Source organism: Odontesthes bonariensis, chromosome 6 (assembly GCF_027942865.1).
Source record: "Odontesthes bonariensis isolate fOdoBon6 chromosome 6, fOdoBon6.hap1, whole genome shotgun sequence".
In the NCBI taxonomy this organism is placed as follows: Eukaryota; Metazoa; Chordata; class Actinopteri; order Atheriniformes; family Atherinopsidae; genus Odontesthes; species Odontesthes bonariensis.
Window position 1 is genome coordinate 29,847,354 of NC_134511.1, and position 20,495 is coordinate 29,867,848.

Below are 20,495 nucleotides of genomic sequence, written 5' to 3' on the forward strand. Positions count from 1 at the left end.
ATCAGCCCACAGCCATAGCTTTAGAGCAGACCACAGCCATAGCCACAGATCAGCCCACAGCCATAGCCACAGATCAGTCCACAGATCAGCCCACAGCCGTAGCTTTAGAGCAGACCACAGCCATAGCCACAGCCATAGCCACAGCCATAGCCACAGATCAGCCCACAGATCAGCCCACAGATCAGCCCACAGATCAGCCCACAGCGCAGCCCACAGCGCAGCCCACAGCGCAGCCCACAGCGCAGCCCACAGAGCAGCCCACAGACTCCTGCTTTCGAGCCCCTCCCTCCCACCCCCAAATATTGGGGATGTCTGGGATCCATCCCTTAAGGGGGGGGCTCCCCCCTCGCCGTCGGAGGTCTGGGGGCCCACCAGACCACCGCCTCCTGTTGCCACATCGACAGATGTCTGGCCGCCTGCCAGACCACCGCCTCCTGCTGCCACGTATTTGGGGGTCTGGGTGCCAGCCAGACCACCACCTGCTCCTGCTACCCCATCTGCGGTCTGGGCGTCCGCCAGACCACCACCGTCTCCTGCCGCCACGCCATGGGAAGTCTGGGCGTCCGCCGGACCACCGCCTGTTCCTGCCGCCACGCCATGGGAGGTCTGGGCGTCTGCCAGACCACCGCTTGTTCCTGCCACGCCATGGGAAGTCTGGGCGTCCGTCGGACCACCGCCTGTTCCTGCCGCCACGCCATGGGAGGTCTGGGCGTCCGCCAGACCACCGTCTCCTGCTGCCCGAAGCCGGTACAAGCTGCATGCCTGGTTGGCCACTGCAGCCACGCCTCCGGATGTCTGGTCCCCCGTCGGACCGGTTTCGAGCCCCTCCCTCCCACCCTCAGATTTTTTTTTTTAGGGTCGTCTGGGATCCGCCCCTTGAGGGGGGGGCTCTGTCATGCCATGGACTCATGCCATGTGTTTTATGTTTTAGATCATGTTTGGTTTTTAGATAATGTCTTTAGTTCTTAGTTTAGATCATGTTTTTGGTTCAGGTCTTGATTAGTTTCATTCACGTCACCTGCACTCATTTCCTTCAGCTGCACTCCATCCTTAATCACCCTCCACAGTATTTAGTTTCCAGGTTTCCTTTCATTTCTTGTGAGATTCTTTACGTCACCCTCCACGCCACGCCACGCCACGCCACGCCACGCCACAAAGCTAAGTCCTTTTTTTCCATAGTATGCCAAGTGTTTTGTTTTGTTGTACTTTTTCCACAGTTCAGGTTTTTCTATCCGGCTCAGCCGCGCTTTCCTTTTGATACTTTGTTTTGTTAAATAAATCAAGTTTTACTTTTGGAAAATCCGCATCCGTGTCCTCCCTTAAAAACCCCTAAACTGACACCCTGTGGTGCTCCTGTGCTGCTGATCACCTGGTTAGACACACAATTCTTCAGTCTGACAAACTGTGGTCTGTTTGTCAGGTAGTCATTAATCCAGGTGATTTTTGAGGCCTCCACCTGAGTCTTCTGGAGTTTCAGATGAAGCAGATCAGGCTGAATTGTGTTAAATGCACTGGAGAAATCAAAGAACATGATCCTCACAGTGCTGCCTGCTTTGTCCAGATGACAGTGGGTTTGTAGTCATTGATGACTGAAGGGTGAGTTTTCTTTGGTACTGGAACCAGACAGGATGTCTTCCACAACAGTGGTACCTTCTCTTGGGTCAAGCTAAGGTTGAAAAGGTGTTGCAGAATCCCACAGAGCTGCTCTGCACAGGCCTTCAGGACTCGGGGGCTGACACCATCTGGACCTGCAGCCTTGTTCCGGTTCAGTCTCTCCAACTGCCTCTTCACCTGACTTCTAGAAACAGAAAAGTGGGAGGGGGAGGCAAAGGGGACAGCAGCATCTCCTGATTTGGTTGAAGACAAACTAGTGGAAGCAGAAGAATCCATGACTGAGGTGGAGGTGGAGATGTTACAGGAAAGCTGTGGGTCAGAGGAGAGTGGGATGTCTCTTTGGCTGGGAACAGGAGGGGTGGATGGTGAGCTTGTTCCTGAACTGAACCTGTTGAAGAATGTGTTCAGCTCATTTGCTCTGTCCAGACTTCCATCCATCCGATCCTCCCTCTGCTTGAGGCCTGTGATCTTCTTCATTCCTGACCACACATCTCTGATATTGTTCCTCTGCAGTTTACTCTCAAGCTTCTTTCTATACACCTCCTTGCTCTCTCTGATCTTGACTTTGAGCTGCTTCTGTATACTCCTCAGTAACTCCCTGTCTCGCTCCCTAAAGGCTCTTTTTTTCTTGTTCAACAGTTCCTTTAGCTCACTGGTGATCCAGGGTTTGTTATTAGGGAAGCATCTCACTGTTCTGGTGGGGATGGTGTTGTCCACACAGAAGTTTATATAGTCAGTCACACACTCAGTCATGGCATTAATGTCCTCTCCATGTGGCTTACAAAGAGAAATCCAATCGGTTGCATCAAAACAACCCTGTAAGGCTTCTTCAGCTTCCTGTGACCACTTTCTAACAGTCCTTTTTGTGACAGGTAGTCTCTGGACAAGGGGTTTATATGCTGAACAGAGAAAAACAAGGTTGTGATCTGATTTACCCAGGGGAGGTCTTGATTTGGAAATGTATGAATCCTTGACATTTGTGTAAAACAAATCCAATGTCTTGTTTTCTCTGGTAGAGCAGCTGACAAACTGTTGAAAAGTTAGCAGTGTAGCAGAGAGTGAGGCATGATTAAAATCACCAGATATTGCCACAAAAGAATTGGGGTGTTGTGTCTGTATCTTAGCAACAACGGAACTGATGACATCACATGCAGTGTCGGCAACAGCTGAGGGTGGAATGTAAGCAGCCACTAAAACAACACTGGTGAACTCTCTTGGCAAATAATATGGACGAAAACTTACTGCCAATAGTTCAATGTCAGGACTGCAGAGACGACTCTTCACAGTAACATGTCCTGGGTGACACCATCTGTTGTTGACAAGCACTGCCAATCCACCCCCTTTCCTTTTCCTGCTACTCTTTAAATCTCAATCTACTCGTACAGTCAGGAAGCCCGGCAGAAAGATGCTGGAGTCGGGGATATGATCCTGCAGCCATGTCTCAGTAAAACACATTATGCTACATTCCTGATATTCTTGCTGAGTCCTTGTCAAGGCTAGAAGTTCATCCAACTTGTTAGCTAACGATCTTACATTGCCCATGATGATGGATGGCAGAGATGATTTGAACTTCTTCTTTCTCTCTCTCCTCTTTGCTCCTGCTCTGCATCCACGACGCCTCCTTTTCAATTCCAGTGGGATTTCTGGCTTCAGTTGTCGAATTATATATATATATATGTTAATCAGCTGCTCCCTGTTGTAAACCACCCTGTTGCTATGGTTATGCATCATAACAAAAGAGCAAAATATACAAAAGTATTGGGAAAAATCAATCCAGCTGCATAGCATCCAAGGCAGGAAGGAACAGTTGTCCAAAAAATGCAATTTCTTCAAAAAAAAAAACAGGAATGAAATTTGGAAAAAAGAAAAAATCTCAATGTGAGGTACAGAGCTACTCCAACGTGCTGCCACACTCAGCGGCGTATTCTAGAACGCCAGCAGTTCAGCCACCTGACGTTCAATCTCCGTCCGTTTCTCAGGTGCTGCACGATAAGCACGCTGCTTCACAGGGGGGTGGTCCCCAGTCCTTATATGGTGCTTGATCAGTGTGCACCTGCCCGTGTTTCTGTCGCACAGGTTGAACACATCAGTGAACCTCTGCAGCAGATCAGCCAGCTTGGCCCTCTGCTCAGCTGTAACTAGCGACTCCTCCAAGGAAACAGGGCCTGCAGCAGCCGGCGGCACAGCTGGATGACCGCCATCGACCCAAGGCGGCGCTAAAATGTCTTTCTTTTCGACTGGGTAAAACTCACCTAGGTGCAGTCCCCGCTTGAGTTCCACCGCCTCTCCTGTGGGACTGAGGATGCGGGCTGAGGTCAAGCCATTCCTCACACAGTTCAACCAATCCTGTTGTTTCTGGAATGTTAGGTTCCAGATATCCCTCGAAATCTGCAGCACACTGACAAGCTCCAGCAGGAGGGAGAATGTTCACCGGTACCAGAACCTCACTCAGCGGGGGAATGGTCATGACGTCAGCGAGGGACACGTTACAACAACGTGGGACCAACTCTTTACCCTGAAGCAGCAGGGGCACAGAAACGTCCCATAGTTGTAACACACCTCGCCACAAGTCCAGCAGTGCATGATTCTTAGCCAGAAAGTCCAATCCGAGCAGAACACACTGGGTGGATTCCCTTAGCACATGGAAAGTGTGCTGCCAGCAGGTCGGGCCCAGGCGGAAGGTGATCTCACTTTTACCCAGTGTGTCTAACATTTGTCCATTAACTGCCCATGAGTCAATATCGCCTGGGCTCGTCCTCACGTCGGGCACGCCAGCTTGGGCTAGGGCTTCTACCCCCAGGCGGCTTAGAGGAGGAGGACACTCCAGACGGATCTGAACGATAGCCACGAGACAGAAAACCCCCATGGCGTGGGAACTGCCCAGGATCGGGGGAGCGGCGACGTTGGTCCTCACGAGAGCCCCTCATCTGGCAGCACCACTCACCACAGGTACAGTTACAACGTCCTCCAGAGGGCGAGCGAAGTCTTCGCCCCCTCATGTCAGTATTCCATGCCCTCTGTCTCTGATTTTCCTCATAAAGTTCTTTCATTTCCACTCTCATGGTGTGCATATCCTCTGTTAGCTTCTCAACAGCTCTCTGGAGACCCTCAGAGACCGACACAGACTGTACAGATGGGCTCGGGGGGGGTAGATGGCGAGGGAGAGGAACATTTTATCAGGTGTTGTAGGTGATTTTGATGACTAAAACCGAATTTGTATTACAGTACAGGTATTTCACTTATTTTTCTATGAAGAATATCATCTAAATGCCATTTGTATCATTTTTCAATGAAAAACGGATAGCTTCAGTATTTACTGAATTTTATTATCATGCAAGTTTAATTACAGTACTGCGCAGTCCGCCGTCGTTTTCTTTCTCCGTCGTTAGCATTCATGACTGTCTCTCGTTGCTTAATTAGACTACACAAGGTAGCCTGAGGAATGCCAAGCTTCGCCGCAGCATCTCGTTGGCTCGTTTTTGGTAATTTGTCATACGCCTCGAGGAGACTAAGTTTTTCATTCAGAGAAAATTACTTCCTTTTTCCAGCCATGATTCGCACGCTTGCTGCCCGGTGTCAACTCGTTACGTTAGCTAGCGAGGCAGAAGCATAGGGCAGAAGCAGATGTCCAGAAAGGAATCAAGGGAGTAAAAAATAAAATAGCTACACATAGTTTTAAAATTATTTTTGCACATGTTTGCATTCATAAAATGGCCAAAAATGAACATTATAAGCGGATTTCTTGATTACTATAAACGAATTATTTAAACAGCATTTGTATAGAAATTATTCTGTCCCAAGCCCTTTGATCTATATAAGCGGTTGATTACTATATCCGTGACCACTATAAACGGTTTCCACTGTATCACCATAATCCGGAAATGCCTCCACGACCAGCCGGCTGACATCGGCAGCGTACACCTCCAGGCTCTCACCAGAAGCACGCACACGGACCGACAGGCTGGCTCTGAAATGGTCCATTAACTGTCTCTGTCCAAATGCTGCTCCAAGTCTCTCTTTAATTGCAGCATAATTCGACTTGGTTGCATCAGGGAGGCTGTCCCACAGCAGAAAAGCGGACTTGCCGAGACGAGTAGGAAGAATCCTCACCAGCTCCTCCGTACAGTCGCGGCCACTTCCCGCCGTGGCGCCGACAGCCACCTCCAACTGCTTCGCCCAGCTGAGGAAACTCTGGCTCCCGTCACCGGTGAAAGGAGCAGGCAGGTCGATTTTAACATCTCCGCCCGGTGAGTATCTGTCAAGCATGCTCGAACCGGGTTTAAAAGGGTCCTCGTCTGCACCCCACATGTCGACAATGAAGTGCGCCGTCTTCACAGCACTGTGCGAGGTTAGCCAGCTAGCTATACTGGGGTAGCTAAGCTAATACACAGACCTTGCGCCGCAACAGACTAAATGCACAAAGAAACAAAACCAGCGGCTTACAAAAGACCACCGCTGCCACCAATGTAGCCGAGCGTTCTGGGTTCGCTGTATTGTGTAATTATAAGACACAATCAACGGGACAGGAGACGAGAGTGTGTCCAGCAATGTAACTGCTGCTTCCTCTTTATTCCTCTCCACCGAGAGAGAGACACCTTCCTCAACACGATAACCTCCCCCTACAGGAACCCGGAAGGACACACACCTCCTTTTCACACAAACACAAAACAGTCTGTTACACCTCCATGCCGAGGTCTCACCTGTTTGAACAATGTTTTTATATTTCATCTTAAACTGCTGCCAAGTGCGCTTCTCCCCTAGCCTGGCTGACGCGTCCACATCTCGATGAGATGGTGGTCTGGGAACTAGGTGTGCATTTTCTCGTATTTGAGGCGTGGTTTACGAATGCCTAGAGCCGTTTCTTGGGCGCTACGAATGTCTATCAAATGGCGCCTGGTTCTTCCCATGCTGCTTTGCGCGCGATTCATAGCCAATTGTATCACTTATACCAGATGACGTATGTAGAGCGACAGAAATTCGACGAGGAAATACATCCTTCTTGGCAATGAAATCTTTCAACGCCAAACGTTGCTCTTTTTTAAAAGTAAAATTGCGATCTAAGCTACTTAAAACACTTTCTAAGGCTGCATCGAACGGTAACGTTGTGTCCGCTGCCATGTTGGATTAACACTTTACAAGCTTCGGTGTCGCGCATAGGCGTCGTCATCGTCACCCCCCCCCCCCCCCCCCCCCGTTCTGTGATTGGTTCCCTAACTCAGGCAAAAATAAGGGCGGTGGTTTCCAGGCTGCCTTTGCAGTGTGAATGCAATCGCACGCAAAGCAGCATGGGAATTCCCAGGCTGCTTCTCCCCCGCGGGATTGCACCTAAATTAAATTAATGAATGGGTTACCATTCAAGCAGTTTTCCCCTGTTATATTAGTGTGATTGCAAAGGACTACATTTAAACTTACGCTTTTGTAGCTGCAGCGGTGTTGAACTTATTTCTAAAAACGTGTTGAAACTCGCCGTATGAGCGCATTAAGATTTCCATTTCGTGGTTGGTGAAAAACGTAGCCCCTCCTCTTCCCCGTTGCCATGGTGACTCCTTAAATCGGGGCTCCATTGATGCTAGCTTTTTAAAGTTGTGGCGCACACACAAAACTCAAGGTGAAACTACTAAGAGTTGACTAAACTCACTCAAATCAGCGTTTCTGAAACCGAGTTTTCTATCTCATAGTAGATCAACTGAACCTGCTTTGTGAAACGGACCCCAGCTCCCTTCAGCATATGGTAAAGATTGTTGTCGATATGTGCTGCAGTCACAGCAATTTCTGCAATTTTCAAGTACAGGAATTGCTTATTATCAGAGCTCAACACGTGAAACAAGTGATATTGATAGTGAGCCTGTTCCCTGACAGATAAGAATTGAGATATTCCGTTTCCCCTCATGACTAACAAAATCCATCCCATATCATAATCGCAGTTTATTTGGATGTGCGCAGATCCTACTCTCTGACTGTTAAGTGTTTTTTTCCTTTAGCTAAGTAGTTCATCTCCTCTTTGTAATTATTCTGTCTAAACTATCTCTTGATCATCCGAATGAGAGAGACAGGTGATAAGCAAATGAGGATAGACGACCTGCAGCAGCAAAAATAACTGCGTGCGTTCATGCATTGCTTGTGAATTTAATTAATATGGCTGGTATTCTTGCATCTAGGGAGAGAGATTTATGAAGGAAGCCTGTTAAACAGAAGAATTGGCATAAGGAGATTTCAGCCTTTGTGAAAACAGGAAGATCGCTGTAACTTATCCTTGTCTTCTTGTTGCCTCTTTTTTTTTTTTGCTGTTTTTTCAATCAATTTTGGATGATAAAACTTTGATAAAAGGACTGTAGAAACCCTGCTTTTGGCAGGAATCAAGCATGGATAAATAAAAAAAATGACAGTAGTAGACAAATTCAGCTTTATTGACAAGAACAGTTGTGCTGATACAAGGCAGGAGCTAGGGGGGAAGCTCAAAACAATGCTTAACTCATCCAAAAACTGTCCAAGCTGCCTTTCACTGGGTTTATAGTGTGGATAATGCCTAAAGTTGTACCTTTAAAGTTGATGGAAGGAATAAAAAGCTTATTATTAAAATGGAAACCCCCCCCCCCGACGAGAGCCTGACAAGTACAATTTTCTTTAAATGACTTCATATACAGTACAAAACATGCATACCATGTTATTTCACAACCATCAGTCTTACAGTGTACAGTGAATGCACAAAATCAAGATGAAATCATAAAAAAACAAATATTACACAAACCATATACATCCGTTACAGACGCTACACGTGACACACACTTGGCTAGTCCTAGTTCTCAGACAATGAAAAACATCTTCTCAAGCTACTAATAATTTATACAACCAAATAGTAGTGTCCTCTGACTACTGGGCTATTTTCAAAATAGCCTGAGGTAAGCTTTAGCACTGAGACACAGCTCAATCAAGGCGGAAAAAAATATATATAAAAAAGATAAAATGCCAGAAATCCTTGAGGAACAAAGTCACAAACATGACAAAAGAAAAGCCTTTTGTTTTCTTCATTCAAATTTTGCTGTAAACAAATTCAAGGTGCCAAAGTACTTCTGATCCCTTTAGCTGGTCAAATTCCTCTTGATCCAGTGACTGAATTTCAACCACAGAGTAGTGCAACACAACCTCAACAAAACAAATTAATACAACAGACAGAAAAAAGGCAAAAACTCAAAAGACAAGACAGGGTGAAAAACACCACTCAGTGTTCTCTTTTCTGCTTGCGGCCAATGTCGACCTCGTCCAGCCCGCTGGCCGATTGGGACTGCTGCAGCTCTCGGAGCTGAGAGTGAGTGCGAGGCGGCTGCTTCTTGAGTTTCTCCAGGTGAACGTCAATGGGGTCCAGTTCCGGCTCAGCGGCGGGGACGGGCAGGTAACCGCCATCCCTCGGCAGGCACATGCACCAGCCGGCGCCGGCCAAGTCCAGCTCGCTGTACTGGAACTCAGACTTCTTCAGTTTGAAGTCCACCATGTCGACCGATTCGCTCATGTCCACCAGAAGGTTCCAGAAGACGCAGCTTAGAACGATGCCCAGTAGCTGCAGACGGAGACATGAGACCAACACAAACATATCAGTGTTGCTTTGCACGATTTGTGTCTCATTAATGAGTTAAATTAATTTCATCTACCACTGGCCATTACAGCAATCACTTATTCATCACAATAACACATGTAGTGCTGTGAATATTTACACCTCTTCACAGTTTGTTGTGATATGCACACAAAACAATCCCAAATAACAAGAAGCTGTGACACTAAGAGAATGTAAATTAAAAAGAAAAGGAAAGCAGGATTCTTACATTTACTTTGACTTATTTACTTGCAGACAGTTTAAGAGGGTACAGAAAATGGATGGATGCGTTCAGGCTCTGAGGAACCAAGCAATGGTGCAGTCAGGTGTTATTTGTCCCAGTCTTCCTGTAAACATGTCTTAAGGGGTGCAACAGAAGGAGGTCACATTTGTATTTTTTGTTTCAAAACATTCTCCAGTGGGACAGATCAGGACAACAGGCCAATCCAGTACCAGTTAACCATACCGGTAACAGTAAAAGTACTCTCTTGTTGAAAATGTGGGTTTTTGCCATGTTCATGGGTTCTGGTTTTCTACTTTATTCTTTGCCTTTTGTTTTCTTGCCAGTTTGTCAATGTCTTTTCCTCCATGGTTTACCTCTCCTGCTGCTCGCTGTGTTGGATTTCCAGTTGTATAGCACCCTTATTTTGATTAATAAAGACTTTTTGGTTCTAGAGCTAGAGCAGTTGGGCAGTTCCTTTGGTAATGCCTGCTGTATCAATATGCTAATTAGCCATGTCATAATAATTATTACCTTTGTTTCAGGGCACAAGTTAAAACATTAAGCAAAAGTACTGTACATTGTGAAGAGAATGTGATAATGTGTTTTTACTGTGACCGAATATGTGTTTAAAATCTCAAGTTTGCTAACATACTTTAAACAGTATGAAAGAAAGTAAGCTAACTTGATTTGCTAATTAGTGAGCTACCTAGCTAGTTCAGAAACTACCTACAGGTATACCGTCGACTCTTAGCCTCTGAGCTAACACTGTTCCAGACTTTGCAGCCAAATAGTTACAACAAAGTAACTATTTAACTACTTAACTTATTGTCTATGGCTGTGTTCGAAACCGCATACTTCTCCTACTACTCCTACTACTCATACTGACTTTTTTCCCGAATGCATACTAGATTCACCGAAATGTTGGGTATGCATCATGAGGTTACTACTCAAACTACCCAAGATGCAACGTAACTTGACGTCGCCAATCGTCATTTCCTGTCAAAACGGCAGTTTCAAGCTAGCGACAACCAGAGTGGAGTAAAAAGAGAGTGGCGACACTCCCATAGACCTCTATAGAAAGAAAGGAATGCGGAAGTCACGTGTTTTATTTGACATTTTGTAAATCCCATTGAGTTGTATTGAAGACTGGATGTTCGTTGATATTACGTTGATAGCGGAAGTTTATCCACGGCTGTGAGGTGGCTAAGAAAATAGTTCGAGCATGAACGAGCTGCCAAATAAAACACGACAGAAGCAACTTTTCGCAACGAAATTTGATATGGATTACCAGTGCACACCAGTAACCACTCCGGTGAGTTGATGATTTTGAAAATGGACGTTTATGGTGCTTTTACGGACCTTTTTGGACATGCACATGACTTGCCATTCTGAAGCAGGTTGAGATGAATCAAAATTAGGCAAATACCGGAGACAGCAGTAAACATCAAAAAAAGCGGTGAGGGGGGTTCTAAAACATTGCAGATGACTCAGAAAAGAGGCTTAATGTTGAAAATACCGCAGTTATCCTTTAAGCAAAATCAGCCAGCTGATTTCGGCTCGGGTAAAAGTGAAATGCATTGTGGGTAAACACTCTCATCTGATCGACGAGTATGCTCTTAAATACAGTAACGGTGTGAACTTATCAGTTTAACTTCCTATCAACCTCCTATCAAGCTACTTGGACTTAACCTGTACATATGACTTTCTAAGTATCAACAAAGAGTCCTCATGAAAGTCTAAACCTGGTTTCAGTTATGTAACTGCCACTTTGAGACAGCAGTAACGGACTTAACTTATTCACTGTGGTACTGTAGGAACTGTGGTACACGATTGATGTGTTAAATCTGCACACTAAAGCTGGAGTTTATATGAAGTGGAAAGCTTTAACTTTTTTCCAATCATGGTACACGGGGTCATTTACCATTTAGATTTCGATTAGTTTCTGAAAAATGTATTCCTTTCTTAATTAAAATGATTTTACATAGGCCATATATGGATGTCTGGAGATGATTCAGAAGATGCAATTAATTTTCAAAGTTATTTTCTGGTTTCAGATTTGTCTGACCCGTTAGCTTCTTGATTTACATGATGCTTCTGCCATTGTTTGATGATGTGATGAACTGTCATGTTGACTGGAGATTTAAACCAGGCCTTGCACATTTTTCTTCATGTCTGCTTTGCTTTGACTTGACATTTTTGACTGACTTGTGTTTCATTAACAAATTTACGGTCACCCATAAAATCTGATATATTTGAACAAATTGATTATTCATAAACAAATATTATTCATAAACAAATATTATACATAAGCAGACTGTCTAATTTGGTTACTTCTGAAGTTAACAATGATGTATATCTTAACAGAATTTAAATAATGTCGAATAACTTTGCAACATTTTTTCACTTCCTCAGTAAAATGTGTAATTTAGCAGAAGAAGTGAACACATATGAGGGGCATTGTTTTCAACTCACAACTCCTTTGGTGGTTAAGCACCGCTTAAGGTCTGATCCTAGAATGGCCCCTGATTGTAAAGCTTCAGCTTTACAAAAAACTGTCAGGCTTAAGGTTTAAATATGCAAACATTTGGGTCACATTTGGGTATATTTGTTGTGTATAAATGCCACAACAATTGAAAGAAATGGTAAGTAGGTAGTTCTTGTTCGCCACAAGTTGTTCGAGAACAAGTTGAATTTTATCTGCAGAAAACAGTGGATTGAGGGAACCTGTAACCTCAGGAGAATGAGCTAAAAGCAAAGTAATTACTTCTCTGATGGGGCAGCCACAAATCTTATTTTTCTAAGTGAAGATTTATAGACATTGTTATGTGCAAGAGACAAATCAAGGTTGACCAAAATGTATGAAGCGTCGAAACATGAGTCACTGAAGAAAGTTGTTGGAAACTTGAAATTATACCTCATGAAAAGTATTTTTGTCAATAATCCGGGAATGTTAAGAAACTCAGAAACTTTCACTGAAAGCGTTGGTGGGCAGAAAACATCAGCAGTTGGAGAAAGCATTTAGTTTAAAAGGCAGTTTCTGTTCAGTTTCAGCAGGTCTCTGCCTTGAGTTTTCAATTACCTGTGGCAGCCCAATGGCACAGCAGAGTGCAATGGTTATTCCAATGTTGTCACTCATCCAGAGGTTGACCGCATGGATGCAGCCCCGCACATGGATCACCTCATGCAGGGTTTCGCGCTGATAGACAGAGCAGAGGAAGAAAACAGGAGAAAAGTTTCAGCTTTAAATTCAAACTCAACAGACACCACCCACCCCTAAAAAAAAAACAAAAAAAAAACAGAAAGCTCAGCCACTGAGCTCTCAAACCCCAAAGCTGCCATATAAAGTGGAGGGAATGTTCATTTCAGCCTTTAGCTGCTTAGTACTTTACTCGGTGTAAAGACTAGAAGTTGAAGGACAGAGCAGAGCAGCATAAATACATGACATGAGACATCTAGCAAGAACATGGCAGCCATTTATATTTGTAAATAAAAACATCCAGTAAGCAGAAGAAGAAGAATCAATACCACGAGGCAGGAATGTGCACAATGTGAAGCTATTAAAAAAGCTTATCTGGGCAGATATTAAGGGTTTGTAATATGTAATCTAATTTCAAAATCAGTTATGATTATAGCAAAATACTAATGTATTGTGTAATCGGGCATTATGTAGTTAGTGGGTACAGGAGTTTTTATTTAGGCCTGAAAATGTGATGATTTCTTGGACTCAAGATACAAAAAAAAAAAAAAAAAAATGTGGATAATAACTGTCCCACTGTTCTTACCTGCTCGTTCAGAGTGTTGTAGCCACAAAAGGTGTTGATGACCTCTCCCATCTGCCAAACAATCCAAAATGTGAAAGGTAGAAGAAAGAAAGAAGATTTTAAGCAAGCCAAGATGAGCAGAGACAGCAACATGGAGACATATGTGAAATCCTGTAGGGGTGTAGCTGTTCCCTGCCAGCTAAAGCGCAAACTCGGCCAAATAGCTGCAGAAAATGTTCAGCCTCTCTAATCAACTCCTCCATCTCCAATGTGTTATGAGTGTGTGTCCAAAAGACTGAGTACAAGAAGATTCTGTCATTAATTTCTCCAGAACAGCCCAACTGCTTCTAGACACATTATCAGGGCGTTGAGAGCAGGGACCAGAAAGACAATTGGGAGCATGGAGCATTTTGAGGGGGGGGGGGGGGGTGGGGGGGGGACATATCATCTACAATGAGAAAACTGCCAAATGCCATACACCTTTGAGTAGCAACATGTCTCCTGTCAGCTTGACAATGCTCCTCAGCTCTTTTATGTGGATAACAAGTGTCTCTTATTGGTTTGATAAAGCAGAAGACATCCTTATTAGTATTTGTTTGTCTGAAGTGGTTTCTCTGAAATGTTTTATCAAAACAGGTAGGGATGTCCCGATCCGTGATCGGCGTTTTCTGACTCGATCGGTATCGGACGTTTCATCCCGATCAGTGATCGAATATATAGCCTATCTATATAGGTATATTCATTCAACATTCTTTATTTATTTTTAATCAGAACTATAATATTTCAAAACAAATGGGAAAAAATAACAGCTTAGTATTTACCGTTATGTGGTGGTACCGTCAGACTGTCTCAACCATAGACATAATATACGTATACGTAGACATTGTTGCACTAAACTACAATGTGAAGAATTTGTTTATTACTTGAATACTTTTTTTGTTCAAGCTACCTCACAGAAGTGCTCTGTTTATAAATGTTAAATGATAAAATAAGTGAATAAAATGAAAAATCAGGGACATCCTGGATCTGTTTCTTTGCCGTTCTTCATTTTTCTAATGTACTGTAGAAGTATCGGATCAGGAGTCGGTATCGGCAGATACTCAAAATCAAATGACTCGGAGGCAAAAAAACCTGATCGGGACATCTCTAAAAACAGGGTGTCTGCACCAACAGGGACAGAATTTAATCTACAGAGTTTACTCTCTGAACAATGGGAGTCTGAAGTCTTTCAAAAGAGCCAAACATACAGTTTCTGTGGTCCAGATTCCATATGTGGCAAAAAAATGCAACTCAGAAGTGCTTTCAAAGGCAAGAGAGATAGATCAACAAATAACACCAGTAAATATAAAACTAAATACAAACATTTAAACTCTATTTACATTTTCAGATCAACATTTTTCAAATTAAATATACACAAGTCCACCTTAACGTTTCTTAACAAAATCACCACAACCAATTGAAAAGCAGGCTTGTGTTTTACCACCAAGCAAACAAACATGTTGTTTCTTTATGGAAGCTAACAACATTCAAAAGGGATTAAATAATAGTCAATGTTTAATCTTAAAATTAATTCAAAAGACAAAAAAAATACTTTGTTTCTTCTGGCTGTGTGGAGTAATTTAATAACCTGATCTGTAAGAACAGAGTAGTAGTGAATTATTGTACTGAAACACAAATAAGTTGAATTATCTAAAAGTGCAGGTGAAGTTTCAATCATTAAAAGTAGCTGTTTTTCCAGACTATAGCTGTAACCCGTGACCTCATGAACATGTCATCACTGGCCCTGTGTGAGTGCTGGTAGAGTTAGATTAGAACTGTGATGCAGGACGATGACATTTCTTTGACAGAGAAAAATTAAATGGTTGTTAATGCTGATGTAAAATTAATAACATTTGATTTTCTCCCATTTCATGGGCTAATTGCTAGACAGGGAATCAGACGATAAAAACAAATGTGTGTTAAAGATGTCCTACTTCGTGCATCCAACAAGTGTGTAACATAAGGTAGAATCTTAAACTACACGTGGTTCAGTCAAGTTTGCAAAAGAACAGAATTAAACTCCATAAGCCTGCAGGATAAATTAGTATAAAAACAAAATAGGCTTTGATAGATTGATTATGTAGTTAGTATAATCCAGAGATACTCATTGCGTGAGCCTCATGCGGCTCCTCAAGCTTTAATTGGTGGCTCACACTCACATAGTAGCTTATAACAATATGGTAATAATAACAATACATTTTTTCAAATAACATATAGCGAATACTGCACAGTATTAAGTATTTTTTATTAAGTATTAATTAAGGCTTAATGGTGTTTCCTAAAGGGGGCACACTGTTAAACCTGGCAACGCAGCCCGCTTAAACCACCTCACACTGCACGCTAGCTCCTTTAGCCAGCGCGAGATGCAGGCACAATGGATCGGTTTTTAATTAAAAAAGGGCAAAAACCAGAACAAAAATCATGCTCATCCTGAATGTCTCACTATGATTACAACAACAAACTACAAATACAACATGAAGAAAGTCAAGGACATGCATGCCAGGTTCCGCTCATCCCAGTATTAAGGTAAATGTGGTCTTAATTGAAAATGTATTGGCTGGGTTGTTTCTTTTTTTGTGGGATGTTATATATGTAGAAATTCATATTTGCAAAAGGGGACTTAGTATGTTGTCGTAAAAGTGGCTCTTCCCTTGATTTTGCTCTGCCCAATGAGGCTCTTGTGAAAAAAATAGTGAGTATCACTGGCATAATCTATCAACAATAACAGTCACTTTATGGCCCAGCAGAAGTTGTTATCTCACAGAGGGACAGTTCATGTTTTACATAGAATCACTCTGGAAGCTCAGTGTAAGGCAGTGGTTCCCAAACTTTCTCTGCTGGGCCCCCCTTTGATACATAAGACATTTTTTACAGTTTAATTATTTAAAATGTTGGCTGCAGAGTCATCAAGCATAGTTGAAACCATGTCCATAGCACAGGGAAGTACTAATTCCTCCGCTATTGTGTGCAGCTTTTAAGCTGTGCCACTCGGTAGGCTACTTTATGAGGCGAGTTGAGCATCTGCTGGCACGGATGCAGCTTTAGTGAAAAATGACTGTTGAGCACGGCAGTTTACGAGTTTTTGTCTGAAAAACTCAACTGGCTTGTCTTTGTGCTCTGGATGTTTTGTCTCCAAGTGGCGTCTTAGCTTTTTCGGCTTCAAGCTGTCACAAGCTAGCGCTTAAAGACAGACAACACACTGCGGTCTCTCCTCATTACCCACCGTTGTACAGGTGAAGCCAAAGGCAAGAAACGTGTCATTATATCTTCTTTTCTTTGCCATGGAAGGAAATTGCTTTGGAAGCACTTTTGGCAATGCTTCATCCTCTGCTTTGAGTTTACGTGGGAGCCCCATCAAAAACTTGTCCATGCGTCCACAATCATTTTCTGGGACTATACACTACTGCTATTACAATGCATGGCCCACAGTCATTTTCTGAGACTATACAGTGCTGTTATTACTATGCATGGTCCAGAATCGTTTTCTGGGACTATCTTCTGTTATTACTATGCATGGTCCATAATCACTTTCTGGGACTATACACTACTTTTATGACTATGCAGAGTCCACAATTGTTTTCTGGGACTGAGTGCCAGGCGGATATCATACAGGACTGATCCTCCTCCTGTTCATGTTCAGACAGGCTTTAGGCTATAGGCCTTATGTGTTCAACATGTGTGGGTGCCTGCCCGTCGGAGGTGTGCGTGTATGATCATATGCCTGCTCATATATACAACTTGTTTTTTTGTTCTTCTTGTTCTCAGCTTCATATTGTAAACGTGTTGCCAATTATACTCACTACTGCTATGAATCGATACATGGGCCCACTTAACTTTTTATTTTTATTTTATTTTTGATTGAGGCCTATGGCTCCTCTGTCCATGTCCAGACAGGCCTATGTGTTTTTTTTTATTTTTATTTTTTTATTTTGCTCCAATTCTTTTTGCTAACAGGAACTTTATTCTTAGCATTACATAATGCGTCATAGCATTTCATCTATGTTCACAGTGGTCTCAAAGATTTTTTTTCTTTGAGTATGACTATTGTCAGTTTGGATTACAGCACTGACAGGGTTTTTTCCCTGCCAGCAGAGGGGTGCATTTTGTCCCCTCTCTTTTTAGTTTGTGTTTTTGACTTAATAATATTTTTTTCAGTTTTCATTTTGTTTTTGAATATTCTGCTTCTTCTGCCTTTTTGTTTTTTCTCTTTCCTTCCCCCTCTACTCTCTGGATTAATTCACTCTGTCTGGTACAAGTTACATCTCCCCATTCTTCTCATATTCATAACATAATGAGTGCAGTAGAGACGGTTCAGTTACTTTCCTGAGTTGGAATGTGAAGGGACTCAATTCCCCAGTTAAACGTAATAAAGTTTTCAGCCACATCCAACAACTTAAAGCAGACATAATATTCTTACAGGAGACACATTTTGTTGTTGCTGACCACCATCGTTTACGTAGGAGCTGGGTAGGCCAACAATTTCACTCCAAGTTTCAGAGTAAGGCCAGGGGTGTCTCAACACTTATACGTAACACGGTCCAATTCACACCATCTAGTGTACTTGAGGACCCATATGGGAGACATGTCATCGTATCCGGTCTCCTGTACGCCACTAAAATCACTCTCGCAAATATTTATGCACCTAACTGGGATGACCATAATTTTATTTCTAAAATCATTTCTCTTCTTCCTGACCTTAATACACATCATTTAATTCTTGGAGGAGACTTCAATTGCGTTTTACATACTACTCTGGATCGCTCCTCCACTAAACCAGCACCCACTTCACTTACAGCTAAGGCTCTCCAAGGCTTCTTAGATGACTACTCCATCTCAGATCCATGGCGTTTCTCTTTCCCCACGGCGCGAGAATACTCCTTCTCTCATGTTCATCGCTCCTATTCCAGGATCGACTACTTTTTCATAGACCAAAAACTTTTATCCATAATCAAGTACTGCTCATACAAGAGCATTGTTATTTCAGATCATGCCCCACTCCTCCCACCTCTACTCATATCAGGTAAACCCCCCAGCCAGAAAATCTGGCGAATGAAACCCCTCATACTATCAGACCACGACTTTGTCCATTCTCTCACTGCTGCTATCGACGTGTTCCTAAAGATTAATTCCACTCCAGATACAACCCCATCTATCATTTGGGAAGCACTGAAGGCATTTCTACGAGGCCGTATGATCTCTTACTCATCATTCATTAGTAAGCAACGTAAATCTCGTTTAATGGAACTATCTAAGGGCATTCTAAATATAGATAAGCAATATGCAGTCTCTCCCAAACCAGAGCTATATGGGCAGAGGATTGCACTCCAGACCGAATTCAACTTACTATCCACCAATCAGGCTGTCCAGATGTTATGGAAAACACAGCAATCATACTTTGAATTTGGAGACAAGCCTAGTAAACTCCTGGCTTTGCAATTAAGACAGCGTTACGCTAGTCGTCCATTGTTCCATCACGTCAACTTAACTCGCCGGATTGGATGCCTAGTGTCGCCGTGTTGCTACTACAGGGTTTCTGCAGGGTTTAGTCAGTCAAATTTAAGACAATTTAAGACCTTTTTATGACCATGATAATTTAAATTTATGACCTACACGAATTATTAGAAATAACTTTAGTCGATTCCTTTAAAAAATCTTTTTTTATTCACTTAATTGTAAACAACTGTACCATGTACAACTGTAACAACTGTTACAACTGTAACAACTGTAAACTGTACCACTGTAAATTAACAACTACTGCAGCGATTCCCAATCTGGGGTGCGCGCCCCCCCTGGGGGTGCGCCAGAGAGGTCAGGGGGTGCGCGAGACCTCTTCGGGTTAGAGGCATTTAAACGGCCGGATTGTGTAATGATACGCTCATATCTATTATCTGCCGATGGTTCAAATCATGCGAGATCGTAAAGCCTGTTTTGCATCTCACAGCCTCTAATAAACGATGTAATACACATGACGTCATATTGTATAATCCAGTCCCATCAAAGCAAATCATAATAGCTATGAAAACCTTAACTATTTTTTATCTGTATCAGCCTCCGTAGTTAGAACGTTACTGACTGAGCCCACCCACACTTGTTCCCGCACAGTTAACGTTAAGTTAATGTTAGTAAAAGAAATGACATACTTTTGAAACTATGGCTGACAAACGCAAAAATGACACCGACAGCACAGCTGGGGTGAAAAAGAAAATTAGGACCTACAATGAGAGCTATATTATGATGGGGTTTACCTTGGGAACAGACAACCGACCGGAGTGCGTGATATGCGGTGAAAGGTTAGCTAATGATAGCATGAAACCCAGCAAAATGAAGCGGCACCAGACGACAAAGCATCCTGAAACGGTTGGGAATGATCGTAGTTTTTTTCTAAGGAAAGAACAGCTTCTTAAGGCAAACAAGCCAATGGATATCAGAGCCGCGTTTAATAGGGCTGGCAGTGATATGCAGAAGGCTACTGAAGCCTCTTTTGAGTGTTCGCTTTTAATTGCAAAAGCAAAAAAACCTCACAGCATTGGCGAACAGCTCATCAAACCAGCTTGCATTAAATTAGTTGAGAAACTGTGTGGCCCACAGGTGGCAGAGAAACTAAAAACTGTGCCACTCTCGAATAACACAGTGAAGGACCGAATCGATAAGATGGCAAATAACTGCGAGCAACAGCTGGTAGAAAAGCTTAGAAAGGGGCAGTTCGCCATACAGCTTGATGAAACTACAACTGTAGCAAACGAGGCTGTGCTCATTGTTTATGTACAATTTATTGAGGGGGAAGATCTGAAGCAGGACATTCTTATGTCTGTCAACCTTACCACCACTACCAGGGGTGAGGATATTTTTACAGCGGTGGATTCTTACTTCTCGTCCCAAAAGCTTCCCTATGAGAATCTAGTTGCATGTTGTTCAGATGGCGCTGCCTCGATGATGGGTAAAAACAAGGGCTTTAACAGTCGCTTGAAAGAAAAGGCCCCACACTGTATAATATTTCACTGTATGATACACCGCCAGGCACTGGCCAGCAAAAAACTGTCTGACGACCTCAGTGAAACACTCGCGACTGTAGTTAAAGTCGTGAATTTCATCAAAGGTCGCGCCACCAGACAGCGTGGGTGTTGGATCCCTTTATTGCAAAAGTCGAGGATGTGCAATACCTTGATTGTGAAGACGAGCTCACTGACATCCAGGCCAACTCTCTGTCAAAGAGATATTTCCAGGTAGGCCCACGGTATTGCATTTAATATTGTATCACTTGCGATGTCTA

General features: G+C 43.1%; 1 protein-coding gene across 1 annotated transcript in view; it reads right to left on the minus strand.

The window, feature by feature from the left end:
- Window positions 1-8,011: 8,011 nt before the first annotated feature.
- LOC142382411 (tetraspanin-15) overlaps window positions 8,012-20,495 on the minus strand; it is a 31,384-nt gene continuing 18,900 nt past the window's right edge. Inside the window, exons 6-8 of the mRNA XM_075468216.1 lie at window positions 13,208-13,258; window positions 12,505-12,621; window positions 8,012-9,169 (exon numbers count right to left, since the gene is read on the minus strand). Of these exons, the coding sequence (XP_075324331.1) occupies window positions 8,834-9,169; window positions 12,505-12,621; window positions 13,208-13,258 (504 nt within the window). The 3' untranslated portion in view covers window positions 8,012-8,833. The remainder of the gene's footprint in view (window positions 9,170-12,504; window positions 12,622-13,207; window positions 13,259-20,495) is intronic.